General features: G+C 48.5%; 1 protein-coding gene across 2 annotated transcripts in view; it reads right to left on the bottom strand.

Annotated features, from left to right (window-relative positions):
- Window positions 1-282: 282 nt before the first annotated feature.
- Window positions 283-27,365, bottom strand: part of SPATA7 (spermatogenesis associated 7) — a 47,028-nt gene continuing 19,945 nt past the window's right edge. Inside the window, exons 2-12 of one of the 2 annotated variants that reach the window (XM_069736426.1) lie at window positions 22,627-22,701; window positions 22,241-22,384; window positions 21,616-21,663; window positions 17,083-17,210; window positions 13,032-13,414; window positions 12,708-12,762; window positions 10,538-10,611; window positions 10,384-10,422; window positions 1,756-1,833; window positions 1,600-1,657; window positions 283-1,506 (exon numbers count right to left, since the gene is read on the bottom strand). In XM_069736426.1, coding sequence (XP_069592527.1) covers window positions 736-1,506; window positions 1,600-1,657; window positions 1,756-1,833; window positions 10,384-10,422; window positions 10,538-10,611; window positions 12,708-12,762; window positions 13,032-13,414; window positions 17,083-17,210; window positions 21,616-21,663; window positions 22,241-22,384; window positions 22,627-22,701 — 1,853 coding nt within the window. In that variant the 3' untranslated portion in view covers window positions 283-735. The remainder of the gene's footprint in view (window positions 1,507-1,599; window positions 1,658-1,755; window positions 1,834-10,383; window positions 10,423-10,537; window positions 10,612-12,707; window positions 12,763-13,031; window positions 13,415-17,082; window positions 17,211-21,615; window positions 21,664-22,240; window positions 22,385-22,626; window positions 22,702-27,365) is intronic. The other variant, XM_069736434.1, reaches the window with a different exon arrangement.

Here is a 27,365-nt window from a genome sequence, read left to right as displayed (position 1 = left end):
GGCCAGAGCTTACTGCGTCTGCGCAGCACAGCAGTACACTGCGCAGGCTCCGGTTTTGAAACGTACACAGCGCTGAGGGGGCGGTGCCGAAAGCGCAGGAAGAGTTGAGTGGCGGCTAGAGCTGGGGAGTGAGGACCCGCCTCCCTGGCTAGAGACAGGAATTGTGGCTAAGTATAAAAACGCTTTATTTGGGGTATACTTGAACCTAAAACTAAAAGAGCCACCTTGTTAGAATGCAGCATTACTGCTGCACAAGGTGGCTCTTTTAGTTTATAACGGCTGGAGGGGGGTGACAGTGGCCCTTTAAGTTTAAGGTGTTCACAAGACTGGAAAACCTTATTCAATATCTTATGGTGGTCATACTTGTGTAAGATATTAATGGCATGTCCATAGCATCTCTGGGATCTATATCTGTCCAGAAGGGGGTCCTGGCTGCCATCCTAGATGCGGTTTCCCGAGAACCTGTGGATATGTTGTTAATCACAAAGTTACAGAACTTGTAATGGATTATGGTTCTACTTTCTGCTTTCTCTGCTTGCTGTGATTAAGTGAGTTTGTGCCTTGACCTAGAGCTGAGGATTTGTTACAGTGCATCAGCTTCATTCCGAGGATTGACAATGTAACAAACCCGTCTCAATCATGCCGATGTTTCCTGCCTAGTTGCCTTAGTCTATGTTTTGACTCATACATATAGTGGAAGCAGCAGGACGCTCTGTGCTTGCATCATTTACATCTCTAGAATTCAGTACAATCGTTCATCTCATCCGCATCTCCCGGATCAGAGACATCACAGTCATTTCCACGGGAGACCTGGATGACATCGGCAAAGGTTTGCTGCAGCTCTTCCAGGGTCTCCACGTCATCCCCGCTGTTAGAAATGGGTGTGGATGGAGAGGTGAATGTGTCGTTTGAGGGCTGATCTGTACGATCGTCTGCAGCGGTTTCCTGCACATCACAACCATCATGGTCAGGTGAGAGCCGGTCACCTCCATCGTTCTCCTGGTGATGGTGGTCACTTCCATCGTCCTCCTGGTGGTGGTGGTCATCACCTCCATCGTCGTCCTGGTGGTGGTGGTCATCTCCATCGTTCTCCTGGTGGTGGTGGTCATCTCCATCGTCCTCCTGGTGGTGGTGGTCACCTCCATCATCCTCCTGGTGGTGGTGGTGGTCACCTCCATCGTCCTCCTGGTGGTGGTCACCATCTGTTTCATCTGCACCTAATGTTGCACAGTCTCCATGTTCTGCGTCTCTTGCACCCACATCACTGTGGACATCATCTTCCTCCTGGTAAGGTGCAGAGTCCACAAGTAGATGGTTGTCGCTGACTAAACCATGGAGATCATCAGAGGCAGCCTCCTCCTGGGAGCTCTTACTCATGACCTCATCCCAAGAAGAATTGGTCAAACTTCTCTTGGAGTGTGGATTCCTCACCACTGACTGTAGGTTGGTTTCTTCTCTGCAGTCCAGGTCGGATCTAAGTACGTCCAGTAGGTGGCGCATCTTACCCTGTGTGAGAGAAGCTAAGTAACAGGCAGCCTACGAAGCAGTGCAAGGAGCAATGTTAAACAGCAGCACAGAGAGCAGTTCAGCGGCTCTTACCTCATCCAAGCGATGTCGATTTTCTTCTAGGTGTCGTTGAAACAAGCGCTCTACAACCCTACAAACAGATAGCAGCACTTAGATACAGGGGGTAACTAGGGACCACCCATGAAAGTTATTGTTCTATTCCCCTTGTATTATGTGATAACATCTCACCGGTCTGAGAAGAGGCCGAGGGTCAGGATTTCATTGGTCACATCAGCCACAAACTTCAGGTATGACAATTCCTCCTCTCTGTAAACAGAAAAATGAGGTGAAGGGTTAACGGCTGCTTCAGGGTCTGCACTGCACACGCAGAGTTAACGGCTGCTTCGGGATTTGCACTGCAGGTGTAAAAAAAAAAATGGCACAGGAGACTGACCAGAGGACAAGATGTACTGGTAAGTATTCCATTATAAGAGCAGGGCTGTGGTATGAGAGTGTGAGAGAGTAAGAGAGAACTTTTTTTTAGGGGGAGAGGGTCAGAATAATGAATTGGAGCACTGTTTTATCATACTATATTGAAAGCATTTGTGTGTCGCATAGGTATAAACTCTCTGGCGAACTCAGTCGAGGGATTCAAGAGAGGCCTGGATGTCTTCCTGGAGTGTAACAATATTGTATCATACAATTATTAGGTTCTGTAGAAGGACGTAGATCTGGGGATTTATTCTGACGGAATATAGGCTGAACTGGATGGACAAATGTCTTTTTTCGGCTTTGCTAACTATGTTACTCTTAAGTTCCTGATATGTTGTAATAACTGTTCAAGATGGGGGGATGTCACAAAAGCATATTTAATGAGTGATTGAATAGTGGAAAGCCCACAAGCACATTACACTACACTTCCTCTTGTAAATATAATATGCTCGTTTCCCATGTATTGCTGGAGTGGTGGCAGGTTTTCCCGGGCCCATCACGTCATTATGCTATTTAAGTCAAGCAGCCTATTAGGGCCACTAATGGACTGCAGGATTAACAATGACCTCGCTGAGACAGCAGGGGGGGGAAGGATACAATGTGTGTACAATTATTAGGCAATTTACTCATCCAAACTAAAATATTTCACAATTACATTTCCAGGTTGACAGTACTGTAATCTTTTGGGTTTAGTCTCCCGTTACTTTTGTTACTAATTAAACACAAAGCCTGTGTGCAGAATTGTTAAGCAACTAAAAATACACAATAATAATAATAATAATAATAATAATTTTATTTATATAGCGCCAACATATTCCGCAGCGCTTTACAAATTATAGAGGGGACTTGTACAGACAATAAACATTACAGCATAACAGAAATACAGTTCAAAACAGATACCAGGAGGAGTGAGGGCCCTGCTCGCAAGCTCACAAACTATGGGGAAAAGGGGAGACACGAGAGGTGGATGGTAACAATTGCTTTAGTTATTCGGGCCAGCACAAAACAATAATTGAGATAGAAAAGTACAAAAATACTTTCCACACATTTCAAACATACATTTCTAGACATGTGTTGGGAAACATCAGTGACTGAAAGATTTTTATTGAAAAGAAGCGTGGCTTTCTCCTTCGCCTCATTGGGGGACACAGGACTGTGAGTGTATGCTACTGCCGCCAGGAGGCTGACACTAAGTAAACATTAAAAAAAAGTTTTGCTCCTCCGCAGTATACACCTTGACACTGACCGCAGGCTAATCCAGTTCATGCTTAGTGTCTGAAGGAGGCACATGTCTGGTTACAAGACCTTTCTGGACCCTTTTTTGGAAGTGAGACATACCCTATTGAAGGGGTCCGATCTCCCCAAACCATCAACGGTCGAGCACGTGGAGTGTCGCCTCCACGTATCCTCTCCCGCGACGTGGGACTTGCCGGACTAAGCCCTGATCACCCTAAGGTAATGAAACCCTAGGCTGTACAGGTAAACATGCATTGTCCGTGCGGCCCCCCACTGCATCACCAATGCTAGACAGCAGTGATAAAGGGGGGCGGACGGTCCCTCTCCTCTTCCTATAGAAAGGAAGACGGAGTTAGGGTGTCTGCACCGTCTATTTTGTTACACAGCCCCCCTCACGCGGGCGCCGGCATTCAAGAAGGGCTGCCTGTGGGGGGGGGCTATGAGGGCTCCTGAGGTGTGCATTGTACCGGGGGTTTGGAGAGCAGGTCTGCATTTCTTTCCTGGCGTCCCTGCGGTAAGGCGGCTGGAGTCTTTTTCTGCCGGTAGGCGCCGTGGTCTCATTTCCGGCGGTGCCACGGCCTGTGTGTTATGGGCGGCGCCGCACTGCGGACTGCCAGTGTCACTTCCGGGGTGGCCGATAATTTAGTCCTCGGCTTCTAGCAGGAAGTAGGTCGCGGATGGAAGCCCTGCCCCTTCCGGCCACGTCATTTTTGGCCTGCCCCTCTCCTCGCCGAAACACTGGCAACTTCTAGGCCGCAGATGCTGCTGTTTCCAGGTCCGCCCACTAGTGGGGGGCGCTCTTTTTCCAAAAAAGCAGCTTGGATTTTTCACTCTGGGACACGTTCCACAGAACAAACGGGGACACAGGACTGGGGTAAGTGCTACTCTCCCCAGCCTGACAGCATTAAGCGCTGCATTTTCTGCACCAGTCCTGGCTCACTGTGGTTCACGACAGATGGGTAAGAGAACTGGTATCTTCAGGATACAAGATAGTTTGTCAACCTTCCTCCTTGCCAGTTCTTTCCTTCCTGCCTTCCCAGCTCAAAATCCCAGTTACAGGCCCTGTTCAATTCTTTAGAGTCTCTTCGGCTCCGTGGGGTCATCATTCCAGTTCCAAAGGAAGATTTCAGGGTTTCTATTCCAACCTGTTCTTAGTTCCCAAAAAGGACGGATCGGTAAGGTCCATTCTGGACCTGAAACGTTTAAACAGATTTGTCAACAATCGTCGCTTTCGAATGGAGTCTCTTCGATAGGTCATTGCGTCAATGGAAAAAGGAGAGTTCTTAGCTTCAATAGATATTCAAGATGCATATCTACACATTCCCATATTTCCTGCGCATCAAAGATTCCTACGTTTCGCCATAGGCAATCTGCATTTTCAGTTCACAGCCTTACCTTTCGGGCTAGCCACCGCCCCCAGAATGTTCTCAAAAAGGTCATGGCGGCTGTTGTGTCCATCCTGCATACTCATTTTACCTTACTTAGACGATCTCCTCATCAAGGGGCCGTCTTTTCGGGCCTGCGAGGAAAACGTCAGCATTACTCTAGACACTCTTTCTCGTCTAGGGTGGCTGGTAAACCGAGAAAAATCGTCCCTCGTACCATCCCGGAGAATTTCTTTTCTAGGGATGTTTTTCAACATCTTACAAGGTTTGACAATCCTACCTCGGGACAAGGTCCTGAAACTTCGGCAAGAGGTGAAGACCCTTCGCTGACCAGTCTATCACACAATTCGGTTTTGCATGAGGGTCTTGGGGAGAATGGTGGCGACAATAGCAGCAGTGTCTTTTGCGCAGCTCCATCTTCGCCCTCTCCAGCATGCTCTGTTATCAGCGTGGGAAAGGAATCCATTCTCTCTCAACCTCAGGTGCCGTCTATCTGTCCAGGTCAGACAGGATCTCTCATGGTGGTCAACGAGTCCATCTCTTCAACAGGGGAAACCTTTTCCACCAGTCCATTGACTGTCGGTCACGACAGACGCCAGCCTTCTAGGTTGGGGAGCGGTATTTTACCGCCACACAGCCCAGGGACGCTGGTCCTCACAGGAGTCAACCCTCCCGATCAATCTGTTGGAGATTCGGGCAATTCGGATGGCGTTGCAGCATTTCCATCATCTCCTGGCAGGCCGCCCTGTCCGGATTCAATCGGACAATGCTACAGCGGTGGTATTCATAAATCATCAAGGGGGTGCCCGCAGCAGGGCGGCCCTGCACGAGGTAAAACAGGTCCTCTGCTGGGCCAAGAGGAATCACTCGGTGATTTCGGCAGTCCACATCCCAGGCGAGAAAAACTGGGCTGCGGATTTTCTCAGTCTCTTGCGTCCGGGGAATGGTCTCTACATCCTGAAGTATTTCTGCAGATATGTCAACTCTGGGGGACCCCGGACGTAGACCTGATGGCTTCTGGGAAGAATGCCAAAGTACCCAGGTTTGTCGCCCAATATCGAGATCCACAGGCGATTGCTGTGGATGCGTTAGTTTTGCCTTGGGGCCAGTTTCATCTCCCATATCTGTTTCCCCCTCTAGCACTGCTCCCGAAGGTAATCAGAAAGGTCAAGGCAGAAGGAGTTCCAGCTATCCTGGTCACTCCAGATTGGCCTAGTCGATCATTGTACGCAGACCTAGTGCAGCTGCTCGCTGAAGCTCCGTGGCGTCTTCCGGACCGCCCGGATCTACTTTCGCAGGGCCCGATCTACCACCAGAACTTAGGGGCCCTGTGTTTAACGGCCTGGCCATTGAATCTTGGATCCTAACACAGGCCGGGTTTTCCCAAGAGGTAGCCGCTACCATGATTAGCGCCCGGAAATCCGTCTCTGCATGTAGTTATCATCACACCTGGATGGTTTTCCTTTCATGGTGCAGAGGGCGTGGGCTCCCTCCACTACATTTCTCCATCCCAAACATTCTTGCGTTTCTCCAGACCGGCCTGGATTCAGGCCTTGCACCGAGTACACTTAGAAGACAGATAGCCTTGTCGGTACTTTTTCAGCGCAGGATCGCTATTAATCTACAGGTAAAAACTTTCCTACAGGGAGTAGCTCATAAGGTTCCTCCTTACAGAACCTCCCTGGATGCTTGGGACCTTAATCTGGTCTTAAGTGCCTTGCAGGAAGTTCCTGTCGAGCCCCTTCAGGACGTCTCTTTAACTTACCTTTCCTGGAAGGTTGTATTCTTGGTGGCCGTTATTTCAATTAGACGGGTATCGGAGCTGGCTGCTCTATCCTGTCGGGCTCCTTTTCTACGGTTCCATCAGGATAAAGTGGTGCTCAGACCAGCACCTTCCTTTTTACTAAAGGTGGTTTCTTCGTTCCACATTAACGAGGACATCGTCTTGCGTTCTTTCTGTCCGGCACCAACGCACCGTGTGGAAAAAGCTCTCCATACCTTAGACCTAGTGAGAGCGTTGAGAAGGTACGTGTCTCGGACAGCACCTTTTCGGCAGACGGATGCGCGGTTTGTCCTCCCTGAGGGTCGCAGGAAGGGTCTTGCGGCCTCGAGATCAACCTTGGCCAGGTGGATACGATCGGCTATTCAGGAGGCCTACCGCGTCAAGGGAGTAGCCGTTCCGGCCGGAATCAAAGCGCATTCCACTCGGGCAGTGGGGGCTTCCTGGTCGCTTCGGCACCAGGCTTCAGCAGAACAGGTTTGTAAGGCCGCAACCTGGTCTTGTTTGCATACCTTTTCTAAACACTATAATGTCCATACTCAGACTTCTGCAGATGCAAGTCTGAGTAGAAAGATTCTTCAGGCAGCAGTAGCGCACTTATAGTCGGCAGATGCCTGGATGTTATACCAGTAAGTTAATTCCCCACCCAGGGACTGCTTTAGGACATCCCACAGTCCCCCAATGAGGCGAAGGAGAAAATCCTTTTCTCCGAGACGCTCATTGGGGCACACAGCTCCCTCCCTGTTAGCCAGATGGCTCTTTTCTTTGTTTCATTTTCTTCTGACTTGTTCAGTCAGTAGGGTTATTTCTAGACATGTTTTCTGTATTTATGCTGATATGTTTCCTTTTCTCTCCTACTGCTTTTGCACCAAACTGGATTTGCCTGCGGCCGGTGTCAAGGTGTATACTGCAGAGGAGGAGCTAAACTTTTTTTATGTTTACTTAGTGTCAGCCTCCTGGTGGCAGTAGCATACACCCACAGTCCTGTGTCCCCCAATGAGCGTCTCGGAGAAAAGGATTTTACGGTGAGTAACACAAAAATCCCTATTTTTGTTTGTTAGTTTTAAGTCTTCCACCCATTTAGTCTACTATCAAGTACTGCCTCCCAAACACCAAGTACCTGTCATATTTGGTCACTGTAAAAGTTCTCTCTACAGTTCTAGTCTGGTGAGGACGGTGTCAGGTCCTTATTCATCTCTCCTGGCCCCTAGCAGTGGAGATTTCAATGCTGTGATGGAGTCTTGTCCTACAGAACAATCCTGGTTTGCTACAGAGACACAGACTTATACCTGCTCCACTGCTGGAAAAATAATCACAATGGAATTGGAGTTCTGTGTCCAGAACTGATCAGCCACAGCCCACCTATCTTCTCCGTCCAGACTGATGGTCAGATATTTCTTGGCCCAAAAGTTTTTATGGACAAGACACAGATTGAAATGTCAAAACTGATTGGCAGGTGCGGTACCGCATAAGGAACGTGCCTCGGACTGCGGAGCCCCTTATGGAAAAAAAAGTTAATAGGAAACACCGTGCAGTGCCTATTCCCCCCTCACACTACTCCCCCAGGTGATGCACTAATTGGGACGCCCAGCTGACCAACGGGAAGAGAGAGGAAGGGGCATCCAGCCACACCCACAAGGGTTAAATCCAGGTGCCGGGCTCAGTTCCTCTTTCTCCCCAGCTGACCCTCTGGAAGCAATTGTCCCACCCTCCCTCCCCTACATATTTACTGATGTTTTTGTGCCGTTTGAAAAAAATGTTTTTAATACTTGAACTTTAAAGCTGACGATAATAATACTGTTATTTTTAAGTCACAGCGGAAGTGGAGAGAGGGGCGAAGCTTCGTAGCCGCTCATCGGCTGGCCGTCCGTCGGTCGCAGACTGGGCCCACAGCTGTGAGCCCGTTGCGAAATGTAATTTGCCCCTCCCTGCTTATCAAATTAATAAACTGACCGACTAGTTCAACCCATCTAGGCCTGTTCGTGTTGTCTTTTTGGGATTGGTGGTGGGGGGAAGGCACTATTTACGACACATGGGTCTCCGCAGTCTTAAGACACGGCCCAGGAAAAGGAATCCAACCACCACTGAGAAAGATACAGAAGTACAAGGTGTTCAGTTTCAGCCTACCTTTTCCTGGGCCGTGTATCTTATTAAACACCTTGTACGTCTGTATCTTTCTTATTGGTGGTCCGGTTTCAGCCTCCTCCCCTCAGCTGTGTCTCTGAGCACTAAACACATTGTACTTCTGGCCTCCAGGGAGGCCGCAGGTCATGAAGCTATTATTCTTCTCCCCCCGGTGACCATTTGCAGTAAAATCTTTTTATAGTGCAGTGTTCACCCCAATATCTGAGCAATTGCAGGAGCTGCGTTCTCTGAAAAGTCCAAAACAGTCTTACAGAGTTGGGTAAATATCTTTTTTGACCCATTTGGATATAATAAAACAAGCTGCCCAATAATTCTTCACACTCTGATAAAGAGCAAGGCATCTGGAGGGCACACCCCCTCATTACAGAAATACTGCTCACCAGATCTCCGCTATCCAATAAGCATTCAGGTTTTTGCCACTCAGAGGTGGGAAATCTGCATAAAAATGATGACGGGATCAAAATACTCTATTGTTTAATAATTGTACACACGGTGCAGTGTAAAATAAGTCGCCGATCATTGGAGACCATTAAAGGGGATGTCCAGTATTCAGAGTCAATTTTAATCTTCTCCACATAGGATGATGGCCATGGAAGGGGTTTTATAGTGATGGCAGAGGCTGTGCCATACTTCAATAGCGCTTCCACGCTCCACCCCCATACACAGTATTACCGCGCCACCCCCAGACCCATCACGCAGTGTGCCTGCACCCCCCATAGACCCAGCAAACAAAGTATGATGCCCCTGAGACCCAACCCACACAATATGACTGACTGCAGACCACAAACCCCATAGCACAGTATGACTGTCCCCCAGGCCTCTCCCACACAGTATGACCACACACACTGTATAAAGGCATACCTCAGAATCCTCCACACAGTATGGCTGCAGCCCACAGATCCCACCACACAGTACAGATTATGAGGCCCAACAGTCTCCTACAGGTACTGATTAATAAAATGAAACAATTCAGAACGGCACACAGGAGGCGAGGTGGCCTGCTCAGCACACAGGAGGCGAGGTGGCCTGCTCAGCACACAGGAGGCGAGGTGGCCTGCTCAGCACACAGGAGGCGAGGTGGCCTGCTCAGCACACAGGAGGCGAGGTGGCCTGCTCAGCACACAGGAGGCGAGGTGGCCTGCACAGCACACAGGAGGCGAGGTGGCCTGCTCAGCACACAGGAGGCGAGGTGGCCTGCTCAGCACACAGGAGGCGAGGTGGCCTGCTCAGCACACAGGAGGCGAGGTGGCCTGCTCAGCACACAGGAGGCGAGGTGGCCTGCTCAGCACACAGGAGGCGAGGTGGCCTGCTCAGCACACAGGAGGCGAGGTGGCCTGCTCAGCACACAGGAGGCGAGGTGGCCTGCACAGCACACAGGAGGCGAGGTGCCCTGCTCAGCACACAGGAGGCGAGGTGCCCTGCTCAGCACACAGGAGGCGAGGTGGCCTGCTCAGCACACAGGAGGCGAGGTGGCCTGCTCAGCACACAGGAGGCGAGGTGGCCTGCTCAGCACACAGGAGGCGAGGTGGCCTGCTCAGCACACAGGAGGCGAGGTGGCCTGCACAGCACGTGGACTGAGGTTCAGCGCAGCAGACACAAACTCGGGACATTATTGTGCCTGCTGCACAGAGACTCAGACACACAGGCTTAATGGTGGAACATGGAGAGGACTGCTCATCCTCCATTATGCTCCTGGATCTGCTTCCTGAAGAGACAGAATTTCAATGCTAAGGCACTGCCTCGGGCGCACTCACAGGCGCCATGGCGGCCGCTTGGTTTTCCACTTTTGGCGGTTCACCATTGAAGATTTCTAATGATCATTCTCTGCCCAAAACTTACTCCGAGTGAATCTTCCGGATCGCCGACGACTTTAATTCACTGGAAAAAACACAATGGAGTAATCAATTAGAAAAAGGCCACCGGGAGTCGCTGTGCTCATAGTAAATAGATCATAATACATCACCCCAATCACTTCCCTAAGGGGTCTTCATACCTCGAGAGAGATCGTTGCAGTCGCTCTTCTAGCAAATCTTCATCACTCAGCAGAAGATTCTCATCATGACTTTCCTGGTGTAAGAATCACAGATAGTAAAAACCTTTTAATTATGCGCTGATTATTTTACAGATTCGATTACTTAATCTTCAATCTCTAACTGCAATCATTGGCAGCAAGCAGAGATCTTACATCCTTGTGAACATTCAGACACTGCCCCCCTGTCCTGGTCATACAGGTCTAGAGCAGAGGTCGCTTCATTCCGTGCCACGTGTGGATTTGCAGTGATTTGCTCCTTAAACCGGAAATTCATTATATATTCTGCAGCATAAGACGTAATGGGTGGCGGATTTACTGCCTGAAAATCTGGAGAGAAATCCACAGCATATCTGGGACATGTGAAAGCATCTTATCATCAGCGCTGCCTTAGATGTGGCTCGAGATTTGAAGAGAAGGAACTTTTATTGAAATCCTTTTATTGTGAGCAACACTCACAGCAATACTCGTTACTCGAGATTTCCCGAGCACGCTCGGGGGTCCTCAGAGTATTTTTTAGTGTTCGGAGATTTAGTTTTTCTAGCCGCAGCTGAATGATTTACATCTGTTAGCCAGCTTGATTACATGTGGGGATTCCCTAGCAACCAGGCAACCCCCACATGTACTTATGCTGGCTAACAGATGTAAATCATTCAGCTGCGGCAAGAAAAACAATCTCCGAGCACTAAAAAATACTCGGAGGACCCCCGAGCGTGCTCGAGAAATCTTGAGTAACGAGTATATTCGCTCATCACTAGTGCTCAAATGTAGGGTCCAGAGATTACAGGCTCAATTTCCCCTATAAGGGCCAGATAATCAGCAGAGCCAATAAAACCAAGTGTTGTAAAAACGGTCACAGGAATTGTGGATCAAAGAGGCGAGTTTCTCCATTAACATCACTTCAACCCTTTCCCTCTGGTTTTGGAAAATTATTGGAGAGGAGTATTTTTTCCAAAGCAGAGGGAGGCATGAGGTCTTATTATTAATAATCTTTATTTTTATATAGCGCTAACATTTTGCAGCACTTTACATTTTGCACACATTATCATCACTGTCCCCGATGATCTCACAATTTAAATTCCCTATCAGTATGTCTTTGGAATGTGGGAGGAAACCGGAGTGCCTGGAGGAAACCCACGCGAACACGGAGAGAACATACAAACTCTTTGCAGATGTTGTCCTTGGGGTTTGAACCCAGGACTCCAGCGCTGCAGTGCTAACCACTGCGCCACCATGCCGCCCCGGCCCAAGCTATACATCATCTTCCAAAACACACCATTCACTTTACTATATACATGTACTGAAAAGTGGATACAAAATATATATTTCTTTTGTTTTGCCATTTTAGAAGACCCTTAAATTGTGAGGAAAATATCAAAGCACTTTATTATTTTGTGAAAGGAAGCGATCTGGACTCCTTGCTATACTTCCGGGGTACACATGACTACATGATCGCCATCTATTCTGTTTTCTTTGGAGAAACAAGATAATCAAATAAAAAAGTAATTCTGCCTTTTTTTACCCCCTTTACAACATTTACAGTTCGTGGTTATTAAGTTTCACAGATAATACAAATCCTTTCGATATTGCTGTAAGGGATTGGTAACAGGCTGATTTGTGCTTTGATAAACCATTTTTCTTTTCCAGACTTTAAGGGTATGTTCCCACGGTCAGGAACCGGCAGCACATGTCCGCTCCGTCCAAAGCGCTGCCGGCTTTTGAACGCAGGTGATTCCGCATGTGTTCATTGAACCGTGCGGAATCACCGTGCCCAATACATTAGATGGGAAATTTATCTTGCGGAGAATGAGCGTCTCCGCAAGATAAACAGACATGCTGCGGTCTGGGAAGACGTGCTGCATGTCCGTCTCCACAGGGAAGCCAGAGGTGTCTGTGCATGCATAGTGGAGATGGGATTACTTAAAATCCCATCCACCATGCTGTAACATCTGGCTGCTGTGGGTTGAATGCTGCGGAGGTACGCAGCAGCCAACCCGCAGCATTTACTGACCGTGGGAACATACCCTTAGATGCGGTCGGCTCGGCTCCTGATGCCGCTGTATCCACCTGCACAATACTCAGCCATACATGTATGTAGATTACCCAACAGTAAGATCAGTCGTCCTCCACTTACCAGATCTCGGATTGGTGAGGAATCGCTCTCCGGCGTTCGCAATACGTGTCGAAAACTGGGAGGGGAAAAAAAGTTTCATCATAACAAAGCACATGGGGGTCTCTGGATGGCCTTGAGTATCAGGTCTGCCCACTACATCCCACCTTTCGGCACCTTATTGCTGTACAGTTGTAATACGCAGCCTTTATTCTGAACATCTAACTGCACTATAGACTTTTCGAGCAGTCTGTAGACAAGCCTATTAGGGAGGGTGCACTTATTTTACTCCACCAGCATGTAAAAATGTCCAAATTGTGATTGCTTCCAATCCAGGTTAAACTCTACCTGCTGATATCCGTCTGGGTCTCAGATGCTGTTCTCCTCGTCTTCCGCCTGGGTGGGGTGTAATAACGAGATTGCGCCAATGCAGACTTGGCCTGGGTCTTTAGGGTGCGAGGAGTGAATGGGCGCTCCTTGGTGGTGAAATGATGGGAGTGTTTCTCGAGCAGATCCCCGCTATAAGTCTTGGACTGATTGTCCTGGAACTTGCAGGGACTGGTCCAGGCAGTGGCGTGACTGAGGCCGCTGTGGAGTCTGTAGCACTCGGGGTGCCAGTCATGCAGCTTGCCTGTGTGGCCTGGAGACTGGAGGGGTAGTGGGGTGTAAATGGGGCCAGGGTCTGAATACGGGGAATGTCTCCGGGGATGAGAGTGGGGGTCATTGTAGTCCTGGAGAGAAGCAGAAAACATTATTATGTGAGGTTTGTAAACGGTTCATCTTCATTACAAAGAACTGAGCTTTAATTCATCTCCACTTCATGATCTTTGTATTGATCCCATTCACTGACAGCTAGCAAACACGTACATACATGTTACTGCCCTCAGCCAAACAAGCGGCCACAATGTCTACACAATGCTCTGCAAGCTAAACAGATTGAGATATACCTGGAACACATCCGGGGTGACCGTGCTTTACTAGCCACTGCCTGGCATTGTGACACTATGGGTGCAGCAAGTGGAGCTCAGGGGCAACAATAAAGGGGTATTAAAGGTGGAACGGCAGGAGTGACAGTTTTTCTGAAGTCCAAGAGACCCCAGGCTGTGCCAGCACTGAAACACTCTTCTGAAAGCCTGTGATTTGCAAAAATTATTCACCCCTTTTTATTACACAGAAAGGTTGCCCGTTACGATGACGCAATTCTAGACAAAGGAAACCAACATAAAAAGTAAAAGACTTCAAAGCAATCCTGCAACCCCAAACACCTCCGCTACGCCTCCCACACCCCAACACCATGCCGCAGCCACCAAGGGGGAACACATTCTTAAAGAGACGGCAGGACATTTCTGAGTAACCCCGAGTGTACAAATACACACAGAAGCACAGACACTGCCGCAAATGGGCAATCCAGCAAATGTCTAATAACGCAGGAGGAGTGGGATATATTGTAGTACACAAATGTAAAATTGCAGCAATTTGGCAGCGTCGTCACAGCAGAGGAACGCTCTTGTCCGCCCGCCGCTGGCTGCCGCTTTTGTAAAGAAATTTTCTGGTCAGAGTTATTTTCCCATTTTATTTCTAACTTTTTCAGAAAGAATATTACTTTAATTGTGTTTTTCATGGCGACGAGAATCGGAGCAAAGAAAGGACGGAACTGCGGCAAACGCCCGACAAAAGTCACGAAGAGCTTTCTGATGAAACGGCTTTTAGCGATGACCATAAAAGTCCTCAGTGCAAAGGCGGCAGACATTGTATAGAGCGCGGCTGGAGAAAGTGACGACATCACGGCCGCCATTGCTTACTGATGCCATAAATGCTGTAATTACACATGAATCAGGACTGAAAAAACACTTATAAAATCAAGAATGAGCCGTGAGAAGTCAGGACCTTGTATACAGGCCTGCAGGTTTATCCATCATCTGTAAGATCTCTGCTTGCTGGTCATCAACACATCAAATACGTGGAGGAAATCAGCCCCTAGTCTAAAAAGAACCCGGCCTGCTGGAAATGTCCCTTGAAATTACATTACAGCACAGGTGGGAATACTTATGTAAAGTCTTGCAGCCAATAGAAACCTCCCCAGATTTAGGACACGACAGATTGTGAAAAAGAAAAACCTGATGGCTCAAAATTTGTTTTGTTTTTATTTTTATAAGACAAAGTCGCATTATAAATGTTATCAGCCACATCAATATTACGATCATCTTCCCTTAATATCATATAATCGTCGCCGGATCCGCCCAGGTCCATCATGTAACAATTCAGCGGAGAGAGTTTAAAAAATAGACGTTGCCAGGGAAACAAATGTCTAAGAATAAATATTGAGCCCCCCCGCAGCAGAGGCTGCACAGGCTGCTGTGTGCCCACCCGGGACCGCGCTTCTCCCAGGACTCGGTGGGGTTCCCTTCAACACGGGTGAAGACATAAATAACATAACTGCCAATGTCGGTAAATGACATCGACTGCTCCTCCATCGCCATCTGCAGCTTTATGTTTTCTGCTCCTTCATGTAATTACCAGCGATAATTTATATTTAGCCTCGACGAGCAGCTTACAATCATGTGGAGGATGGGGGGGGCTCGGCTTACGAATTACATCCCTTCAAAATGGGGCAACACCATACGTTTCAGATGGTAAAACTGCTTTATGAGATTCTCCAGGACAACCATACGCAAATGGACCGTTAGGTCTTCAGATATCAAGTTTACTATTAGGGTGTCAATACTTTACATTCCCGCATTAACCTGACTCTAAAAGGACAGACCCAGACTCTGAAGACAAAATGAAACAAATCTCACTGCCAGGGCGCCTGGTCCCACAACAGCGATGAATATTCTGTGACAGCAGCGCTCCCCGGGGGTTACTGGAGGACGTTCTTGTGTCTGCACCGCGTGGGCAGAAAATGGAATCACGATTTGTAGGACGGAGATTTAATGGTATCATGTGGAATCTCATATACAACACCGAGGTTTATAGCATGGACTCCTAATTCAACGCACCTCGGCCCGATCTGTGCAAGTAGGGTGCGTCCTAGGACCCTTTATTATACACTATGAAGCCTCCACCTGCACAGCCCACTGCTGCCTCCGCCTGCACCACCACTTGCAAAGCCCACTGCTGCCTACGCCTCCACCACCACCTGCACAGCCCACTGCTGCCTCCACCTGCACAGCCCACTGCTGCCTCCACCACCCCCTGCACAGCCCACTGCTGCCTCCGCCTCCACCACCCCCTGCACAGCCCACAGCTGCCTCCGTCATCACCTGAACAGCCCACTGCTGCCTCCGACTCCAGCACCTGCACCGTCCACTGCTGCCTCCGTCTCCACCAGCACAGCCCACTGCTGCCTCCGCCTTCACCACCACCTGCACTGCCCACTTCTGCCTCCAACACCACCTGCACAGCCCACTACTCCCTTCACCACCACCTGCACAGCCCACTGCTGCCTCCGCCTGCACCACCACTTGCAAAGCCCACTGCTGCCTACGCCTCCACCACCACCTACACAGCCCAGTGCTGCCTCCACCTGCACAGCCCACTGCTGCCTCCGCCTCCACCTGCACAGCCCACTGCTGCCTCCACCACCCCCTGCACAGCCCACTGCTGCCTCCACCACCCCCTGCACAGCCCACTGCTGCCTCCGCCTCCACCACCCCCTGCACAGCCCACAGCTGCCTCCGCCATCACCTGTACAGCCCACTGCTGCTTCCGACTCCAGCACCTGCACCGTCCACTGCTGCCTCCGTCTCCACCAGCACAGCCCACTGCTGCCTCCACCTTCACCGCCACCTGCACAGCCCACTTCTGCCTCCAACACCACCTGCACAGCCCACTACTCCCTTCACCACCACCTGCACAGTCCACTGCTGCCTCCACCTCCACTACCTGCACAACCCACTGCTGCCTCCACCATCACCTGCACAACCCACAGCTGCTCAAGCCTCCATTTGCACAGCCCACTGCTGCCTCCGCCTTCACCACCATCTGCACAGCCCACTTCTGCCTCCAACACCACCTGCACAGCCCACTACTCCCTCCACTACCACCTGCACAGTCCACTGCTGCCTCCACCTCCACTACCTGCACAACCCACTGCTGCCTCCACCATCACCTGCACAGCCCACTCTGCCTCCACCTCCAACACAACCTTCACAGCCCACTACTCCCTCTGCCTCCACCACCACCTGCACAGCCGAGTGTTGCCTCCGCCTCCACAGCCCACTGCTGCCTCCGCCTTCACCACCTACACAGCCCACTGCTTACCCCTGCGCTGCACAACGTACATCCATAATAATAATAATAATAAAAGTAATACGGTAATTATAAAAGTACGGTAACCGTTCCCTGCCTTGTGGGACCTCTGTGCAACCACCTTAATGGCCACAGACAACTTCCTCACCTTCCTGAGTATTATGGAATCTGTGCTATCTCTAGAGCAAGGGCGAGAAGAAGCAGCTGAGTGTGAGGACGTCCTCTCCAGCTGCGCCACCTCCTTCTTCATCCTTTCTCGTCTCCGCTGGTCACTGTCTGCAAGACAAACACAGGGACGGAAGTTATAAGTGTAGATATCCAAGAGTGACGCTGCGCAATGAGATACGACTGACAGTTTGTTACAATGTATCAGGGCAGGTTACAGACTGTACAGTGAATACCTCTAACTGCAGACTGAGGGAATTGTCTAGACTGGATACAACTGCAACAAACCTGCAGCTCTACCATAAACTATCCACAGGATAGGTGATAAATGTGCGATTGCTGGGGGGTCTGAGCGCTGGGACCAGTAATAATCCAGAGAACGAGGCTCCGGTGTCTGCTGACCCTAACATTCTGAAAGAAGTGAAAGCAGCCATGATCACACACACGTGTGAACCCAACTCCCATGATCAGCGAGCAGCTGGACCCCTATTTATCCTATGGGTACATTAAAAAAGGAGTTCTTTCATCAGCAACCTCAAAGAAAAGTATTGTTTGTAACAATCCAGAGATGTGCGGACCGACAGCTCATGAACTACAGAACGGTCTCATGTAGCCCCAGCGAATGAATGAATGACCACATCTGAAAATTCGGGGATGTAAACACGAACGCAGCTCTAACCTGAAAAGCCACCGATCCAACAAGTCTACACCGAAGGAGCAGAAAAGCCTCAACCACATGCCAATATTGACCTAGGAAACCGCCACACGGAAACTGAATGTCCCCGACCGTGAGGGATTAACCAAGCATTGTATCAGGATCACAGCCACAAACAGGAGATTAGATACATGGCTTAGCAGACAGTATCACACAGGATAGGATTAGATACACAGCTCAGCAGACAGTATCACACAGGATAGGATTAAATACACAGCTCAGCAGACAGTATCATACAGGATAGGATTAGATACACAGCTCAGCAGACAGTATCAGACAGGATAGGATTAGATACACAGCTCAGCAGACAGTATCACACAGGATAGGATTAGATACACAGCTCAGCACACAGTATCACACAGGATAGGATTAGATACATGGCTCAGAAGACAATATCACACAGGATAGGATTAGATACACGGCTCAGCAGACAGTATCACACGATAGCATTAGAAAAACAGCTCAGCAGACAGTATCACACAGGATAGGATTAGATACATGGCTCAGCAGACAATATCACACAGGATAGGATTAGATACACGGCTCAGCAGACAGTATCACACGATAGCATTAGACAAACAGCTCAGCAGACAGTATCACACAGGATAGGATTAGATACATGGCTCAGCAGACAGTATCACACAGGATAGGATTAGATACACAGCTCAGCAGACAGTATCACACAGGATAGGATTAGATACACAGCTCAGCAGACAGTATCACACAGGATAGGATTAGATACACGGCTCAGCAGACAGTATCACACAGGATAGGATTAGATACACAGCTCAGCAGTCAGTATCACACAGGATAGGATTAGATACACAGCTCAGCAGTCAGTATCACACAGGATAGGATTAGATACACGGCTCAGCAGACAGTATCACACAGGATAGGATTAGATACACAGCTCAGCAGACAGTATCACACAGGATAGGATTAGATACACGGCTCAGCAGACAGTATCACACAGGATAGGATTAGATACACGGCTCAGCAGACAGTATCACACAGGATAGGATTAGATACACGGCTCAGCAGACAGTATCACACGATAGCATTAGACAAACAGCTCAGCAGACAGTATCACACAGGAGAGGATTAGATACACAGCTCAGCAGACAGACCCATAATATAAATTTGGGCTGGGAACAAGAGGTATAAAGGGCCTGTATATATCAGTAACTGATGTAGTGCTTACCCATTAATAATGGAAGATTGGATTGAAGGCCTGCGCAGCTGTGGTGGGTCCAGCCAATCCCCCCTTACTCATGGGTAAGCCCTTCATCAGATACTGAATAGCACAAGTCACTGTAGACATTTTGCACTTATCTATCTGTATTATTTTCCATTGTCTCGTTCATCCTTATTGCTTTATTACTTGGATTTACTGTACTTATAGTGCTTGTTGCTATTAATCCCATGTTTTGCCCTGGATTGTGATATTCCCTTACCTATTTCCTCCTCATTACACCAGTCTATATATCTGTATTGGTGATGAATTTTTAAAATTCAATTACCGTATATACTCGAGTATAAGCCGAGATTTTCAGCCCAAATTTTTGGGCTGAAAGTGCCCCCCTCGGCTTATACTCGAGTCACGGTAGCGGTGGGGTCGGCGGGTGAGGGGCTGAGGGCGCTGGGGTATACTTACCTAGTCCCAGCGATCCTCGCGCTCCCCCTGCCTCCCACGGGCTTCGGCGCTGCAGCTTCTTCCCCTCTTCAGCGGTCACGTGGGACCGCTCATTACAGAAATGAATAAGCGGCTCCACCTCCCATAGGGGTGGAGCCGCTTATTCATTTCTCTAATCAGCGGTGCCGGTGACCGCTGATAGAGAAAGAAGCTGCGGCACCGAAGACAGGAGGGGACAGCGCGAGGATCGCCAGGACTAGGTGAGTATGTTATATTCACCTGTCCTCGTTCCAGCCGCCGGGCGCCGATCCATCTTCCCGGCCGGCGCCTCCATCTTCCCGGCGTCTCTGCTCTCTGACTGTTCAGGCAGAGGGCGCGATGACGCATATAGTGTGCGCGGCGCCCTCTGCCTGATCAGTCAGAGCAGAGACGCCGGGAAGATGGAGGCGCCGGAACGAGACGCTGGGAGCTGCAATCAAGGGAGGTGAGTATGTGTTTTTTTTTCTTTATTGCGGCAGCGGCGGCACAAATTTATGTGGAACATCTATGGGGCACAGTGAACGGTGCAGAGCACCGTATATGGCACAGCACAGCTATGGGGCACAGTGAACGGTGCAGAGCACCGTATATGGCACAGCACAGCTATGGGGCACAGTGAACGGTGCAGAGCACCGTATATGGCACAGCACAGCTATGGGGCACAGTGAACGGTGCAGAGCACCGTATATGGCACAGCACAGCTATGGGGCACAGTGAACGGTGCAGAGCACCGTATATGGCACAGCACAGCTATGTATGGGGCACAGTGAACGGTGCAGAGCACCGTAGATGGCACAGCACAGCTATGGGGCACAGTGAACGGTGCGGAGCACCGTAGATGGCACAGCACAGCTATGGGGCACAGTGAACGGTGCGGAGCACCGTAGATGGCACAGCACAGCTATGGGGCACAGTGAACGGTGCGGAGCACCGTAGATGGCACAGCACAGCTATGGGGCACAGTGAACGGTGCAGAGCACCGTAGATGGCACAGCACAGCTATGTATGGGGGGCACAGTGAACGGTGCAGAGCACCGTAGATGGCACAGCACAGCTATGGGGCACAGTGAACGGTGCGGAGCACCGTAGATGGCACAGCACAGCTATGGGGCACAGTGAACGGTGCGGAGCACCGTAGATGGCACAGCACAGCTATGGGGCACAGTGAACGGTGCGGAGCACCGTAGATGGCACAGCACAGCTATGGGGCACAGTGAACGGTGCAGAGCACCGTAGATGGCACAGCACAGCTATGGGGCACAGTGAACGGTGCAGAGCACCGTAGATGGCACAGCACAGCTATGGGGCACAGTGAACGGTGCAGAGCACCGTAGATGGCACAGCACAGCTATGGGGCACAGTGAACGGTGCAGAGCACCGTAGATGGCACAGCACAGCTATGGGGCACAGTGAACGTGGCAGAGCACCGTAGATGGCACAGCACAGCTATGGGGCACAGTGAACGGTGCAGAGCACCGTATATGGCACAGCACAGCTATGGGGCACAGTGAACGGTGCAGAGCACCGTATATGGCACAGCACAGCTATGGGGCACAGTGAACGGTGCAGAGCACCGTATATGGCACAGCACAGCTATGGGGCACAGTGAACGGTGCAGAGCACCGTATATGGCACAGCACAGCTATGGGGCACAGTGAACGGTGCAGAGCACCGTATATGGCACAGCTATGGGGCACAGTGAACGGTGCAGAGCACCGTATATGGCACATCTATGGGGCACAATGAACGGTGCAGAGCACCGTATATGGCACAGCTAGGGGGCACAATGAACGGTGCAGAGCACTATATGGTTCACACCTATGGGGAAATATGAACGGTGCAGAGCACTATATGGCACAGCTATGGGGAAATAATGATCTATTTTTATTTTTGAAATTCACCAGTAAATGCTGCATTTCCACCCTAGGCTTATACTCGAGTCAATAAGTTTTCCCAGTTTTTTGTGGCAAAATTAGGGGGGTCGGCTTATACTCGGGTCGGCTTATACTCGAGTATATACGGTAATATAAAATATTTTTTAAGCAACGTCTTGGCTTGGTGGTCCGTGTTTACTCCACTTAGTATTGTATATCTTGTGATTTTAGGGTAAGCAGAGATTTTTCACTTACGTTTTACACTTTTTATCAGGCTCTTAGGAACAGAACAGTCAACAGCAGCTAAAAGGGAAAGAGGAACCAGAATTAAATATTTGCAATTACGTGTGCAGTAAACCAAGAGGTGATCATCATTAATGCCCTAGTGAGCATTTTATTGCTCCCTGTTATCAGCATTAGGCCACGTTCACACTAGCAGTATTTGGTCAGTATTTTACATCAGTATTTGTAGCCAAAACCAGGAGTGGGTGATATATACAGAAGTAAAATACTGACCAAATACTGAACGTGGGAACGAGGCCTAAAGCCCAGGCCGATTGTTAGGACCTCCCATAGGATGTACCACAGAGATGTGTCGCCATAATGTAATTGGCAGGGAATTAATGGAAATTCTGACGGTGAACGCAGAAAGTAATGTAACCGAGCGATCAGCAGCTGTGTCGTCTATTGGCCTCTTATCCTATGGGGGCAACAAAACTGAACAGAATTCTTGAAATCCTCCCAAGAGCCACAAACGCAAAGGAAAACTGACTGCAGGAGAGACGAGACGTCCCGGGGGGAGGGGGCGCAAGAGAGGAATTCCCCCCCCCCCCCGGACGTAGGCCAATCCGGGCTACAAGTTAAAGATACGAGATCCTACCCCCATCAAGGACACGCCGGCTCCTCGCCACAATTACGGCTGACCTCGCACCTTTAGCAGAGAGGATTTTATTGTAGTGGATCACCATGTGGTCCCGGATCTGGTACTGGTCGCTCAGACGGCTGCTTTGGCCGATGCAAAAAGCTGGAACCAGAGGAAAAAAAGAAAAGTGGGACAAAAACAGGAACAGGAGACTTTGTATCAAAAGTCAGAACAAATACATGAAAATTCAAAGTAAACATCAAACCACGACCTCCATGTATAAACCCTGCACTGGACATCTAAGTGATTGGCTGCAGGGTATGGCGCAGGGAGGCCGGGTCTGTATTGTACTAGGACACCCCATCCCCCGCTGTTGGGCCACAGGCGACACTAGGAGTTCTTACCGTTGCTCTTCGTGCTCAGGTGTCCTCTGAATGGGCTCGACACTCCACACCTAGGAATCGATGGCACCCGAGACCCTGCAATTAAACGAGACACCGGCACATAATGATTGCTGATGTGATGATTCTGAGACTGAGGCTTCTAAGCACTGGAATAAGGCAGCAACCACCAAGGACGTCCCCACCACCAAGAAGCATCGTTTGTCATTCAGCGGATGAAAATCCAGTCTGACCCAGTCCTGTTCACAGTTTTGTTACAATGTGTCAGTACATGCAATCCTCCATGATTTAAACCAATCTTTCCTGGACACATTGGAACAAACAGAAAATTGGTGACGTCTTCAATAATGATTTCCCCACTATATATGCTCTAAGTAAACCTATTTCTAATGGTGTTATTGACATAAAATTCTCACCAGATGTCGGAAACAACCCATCCAATCCACACAGGTAAAGAAATTACCATAGCTGTCCATAAATTATGTGTAATAACGAGAAATTACACTGGGAAACATACTGAACACATGAAGAAATAGAGGAGCAAAAAATCTATGGAAAGTCCTGACACCGGCTCACATGTTCAATAAATTTGTTGTGTAATTTCTCATTATTACATATAATTTACATCTATGGTAAATTTATTTGCCTGTGTGGATTGGGTGGGTTGTTCCCTACACAGAGAAAAATTATTGAACACATGAAGAAAGAAAAGCAAAAATCCTTGAAAAGTACTGACACCGCTGAAATCTAATTAGAAAGCAATCCTGCCACTTCGTAACAAATAATATCAGCTGGTTCAACTAATGGTCCGTAAAAAGGTGTCTCATTACCAAGGTGCCACAAACATTTCATGATGTATGAAGCCAATGAGCTGTCTCAAGGCCTTCACAACCTTATTGTTGCAAAACATCCTGATGGTATTGGTGACAGAAAAATTTCTAAACTACTGAAGCTTACAGTGATCACTGCTGAGGCCATAATCCAGAAGTGGAAAGAAAATCATTTCACCATAAACCCGACACGACCAGGTGCTCCCGGCCAGTGTCAGTATTTTCCATAAGATTTTTTTGCTCCTCTCTTTCTTCATGTGTTCAGCATGTTTCCCAGTGTCATTTCTCATTATTACACATAATGTATGGACATCTATAGTGATTTCTGTGCCGGTGTGGATTGGATGGGTTGTTACCGATATCTCGGGAGAATTTCATGTCAATAGCAGCTTTAGGGCTTTTTCACACGTCAATGTCTCCGAGACATGTGGTTATAGTTTTCACTCGCACAGGAGACACTGACACACAAAGACCCATTCAAGTGAATGGGTCTGTGCACATGTCAGTGTGTTTCGTCGGACAATTTGTCCGTGGGCAAAACACGCCGACATGTCCATTTTTTACCATCGGCACGGGCCGCAAAACGTCCTGCACACATGAATGTCATCCATGTGACATGCACAGGCGCCAGGGAAGAGGCGCTACAGTAAGCGCTTTCACCCAGTGCCGGGTGCTGAAGATGCTCTGATCATTTTCCCCTGCTCTGCCAGCGATCAGCATGAGCAGGGGAGAACGAGGAGAGTTATATTCAAGTGATAACAATGACAGCGGGTGGCAGCTGATGGGACTATTACTCCCATCAGCCTACACCTGCTGCCACTAATAACAATGACAGAAGGAGCAGATGGAGTTTTCATCAATTGACTCCTGCGCTATAAATAAATAATTTAAAAAAAATTCTGGAGTGGGTTCCCCTCTATTTTCTATAGCCAGCCAGGCAAAAACACAACTAGGGGCTGCAACCCTCAGCTGTCAGCTTCAGCAAGGCTGGTTATCAAGAATAGAGGGGTCCCCACGCTGTTTCTTGTTAAAATTATTTTAATTTAAAAAACGGTGTGGGGTCTCCTTTATCTTTGACAACCAGCCTTGTTAAAGCAGACAGCTGGGAGTTGGTAAGGGGCCATGGATATTGCACCGTCCAGTATAAAAATAGCATCCCGCAGCCACCCCAGAAAAGGCACATCTATTAGATGTGCCAATTCTGGCACTGTGGCCGCCTCTTCCCACTTGCCCTGTGGCGGTGGCAAGTGGGGTTCATATTTGTGGGGTTGATGTCATCTTTGTATTGTCAGGCGACATCAACCCAATGGCTTAGTAATGGAGAGGCGTTTATAAGACACCTATCAATTACTAATCCTATAGTTATATGGTAAATAAACACAGCCAGAATAAAGTCCTTTATTAGAAACTAGATGGTGTCCTGATTCTAACGCATCGGGTATTCTAGAATATGCATGTCCACGTAGTATATTGCACAGCCCACGTAGTATATTGGCCAGCCACGTAGTATATTGCCCAGCTACAAAGTATATTGCCCAGCTATGTAGTATATTGCCCAGTGACGTAGTATATTGCCCAGTGACATAGTATATTGTCAAGCCACGTAGTATATTGCCCAGCCACGTAGTATATTGCCCAGTCACGTAGTATATTGCCCAGTCACGTAGTATATTGCCCAGTCACGTAGTATATTGCCCAGTCACGTAGTATTGTCACGGGGCTACCGCGACAGAGAGGTTCCAGAGAACCACAGTGCTCTGGGCCTCGTTCCCACACGATAAACAGAAGCTCTTCTCCTGAATTCTGACATTGCTGTCTTGTGCCAGCAGAGCTTGGTCTCTCAGCTGATTTGGTTTTTGTAATCTCCGCTCCTATATAGACTCAGCTTTGACTACAACTGTTGTCAGTGATCAGTTCTGCTGCCTGGCTTGAAGTGGGAAGGAGCGTGGTGTTAGGAGCTTGGAGGTTTATTTACAGAGATTGGTGTCTGCTGTTTTGGTTGCATGTTAACCCCTTAGGCCGGCGTCACACTTGCGAGTTTTACGGACATAAGAGCGCAGAAACTACGTCCGTAAAACTCGCAAAAAATATGGCACAATTATTCTCTATGCCCCTGCTCCTATCTGCCGTATTTTACTGATCAGTATTATACGGCTTTCTACGGCCGTAGAAAATCGCAGCATGCTGCGTTGGTCACCGTATTGCGCAAATAAAACGCCAATGAAAGTCTATGGAAGCCCCAAAAATACGGATTCCACACGGACCAGCAGTGTGACTTGCGAGAAATACGCAGCGCTGTTACAGTGAAAAGCCGGTAATTCAGCACGGTGTACAGTAAAATCACACTGACAGCTTACAGTAGAATAGGTAGAATAAATGTGTACACATAGAATAGGTATATATATATATATATATATCAGTGAGACACATATATGTATATATATTCTTACTTCATACAGCCGCGATATAGCAAAAAGCCGGTAATTCAATTACCGGCTTTTGCTATCTCCTTCCTAAACCCGACATGATATGAGACATGGTTTACATACAGTAAACCATCTCATATCACCATTTTTTTTGCATAATCCACACTACTAATGTTAGTAGTGTGTATATGCAAAATTTGGCCGTTCTAGCTCTTAAAATAAAGGGTTAAATGGCGGAAAAAATTGGCGCGGGGCAGGTGTTTTTAGCCGGGGGGGCCAATAACCGTGGACTCTCTCCAGGCTATTAATATCTGCCCTCAGTCACTGGCTTTACTACTCTGGCGGAGAAAATTGTGCGGGAGCCCACGCCAATTTTTTCCGCCATTTAATTTTTTCAAACTGAGTGGTTTTGGTTTTGCTATTCTCTTTTGTGTCTTCAGGTTTCTTGGTGGTGTGTGAACATGTTCTTACAGACTTGTTCACTGTGCAAGTAGCCCATGTGTTCCTGTTTCCATATATATATATATGTGTCTACTGACATATATATATATATATATATATATATATATATATACATATATATGTATATATATATATATATATATATATATATATATATATATATATATACATACACACACACAGTATATATGGTTTTTTTTTTTTTTTACACATGGATCCCTTGTATAGCCGTATGTCGGTTTGGCAAGCCTGCAATAAAAACACACAGTACGGCTGCCATACGGATTACATACGGAGGATGCCATGCGCAAAAAACGGTGACACACCCTGCCTACGGAGGAGCTACGGACCACTATTTTCGGGACTTTTCAGCGTATTACGGCCGTAATATACGGACCATATTTGCATACGCTGAGTGTGACGCCGGCCTTAGCGACCGCCGATACGCCTTTTAACGGTGGCCGCTAAGGGTACTTAAAAAGGGAAAAAGTAAATAGCGCCCCCCAGAGTCGGATTTTCTCTGGGGTCTCGGCTGCCGGGGGTAGCCGAGACCCCAGAGAACATGATTCGGGGGGTTTTTACCGACCCCGCATTTGCGATCGCCGGTAATTAACCGTTTACCGGCGATCGCAAAAAAAAAAAAAGCATTAAGCTACTTACTGGTAGCGGCATTTTTCGGAGGCCCATGACAGCACACGAGAGAGGGGATCCGCCCTTAAGGAACAGGAAACCTACAGATACAAAAGGGCGGCACCTCTCCCCATGCATCAGTTGTATTTCAGAGCCTGAGAGGACTGCCGCGGTTAGTGGTACACAAATATACAATATATACATTATATACATTTGAAACAAAATAACCCATTATTGTAATAAGACACCATACGTGAGATTTACATATTACGCTATATACATATCAGGAAGTGCTACCCCCACGTGAATAGGGAGGGAACTAAGGGTGCTGTCATGGGCCTCCGAAAAATGCCGCTACCAGTAAGTAGCTTAATGCTTTATTCGGACTCCCATG

Source organism: Ranitomeya imitator, chromosome 1, assembly GCF_032444005.1.
Source record: "Ranitomeya imitator isolate aRanImi1 chromosome 1, aRanImi1.pri, whole genome shotgun sequence".
NCBI lineage: Eukaryota > Metazoa > Chordata > Amphibia > Anura > Dendrobatidae > Ranitomeya > Ranitomeya imitator.
This window is presented reverse-complemented; position numbering and strand designations above follow the sequence as displayed.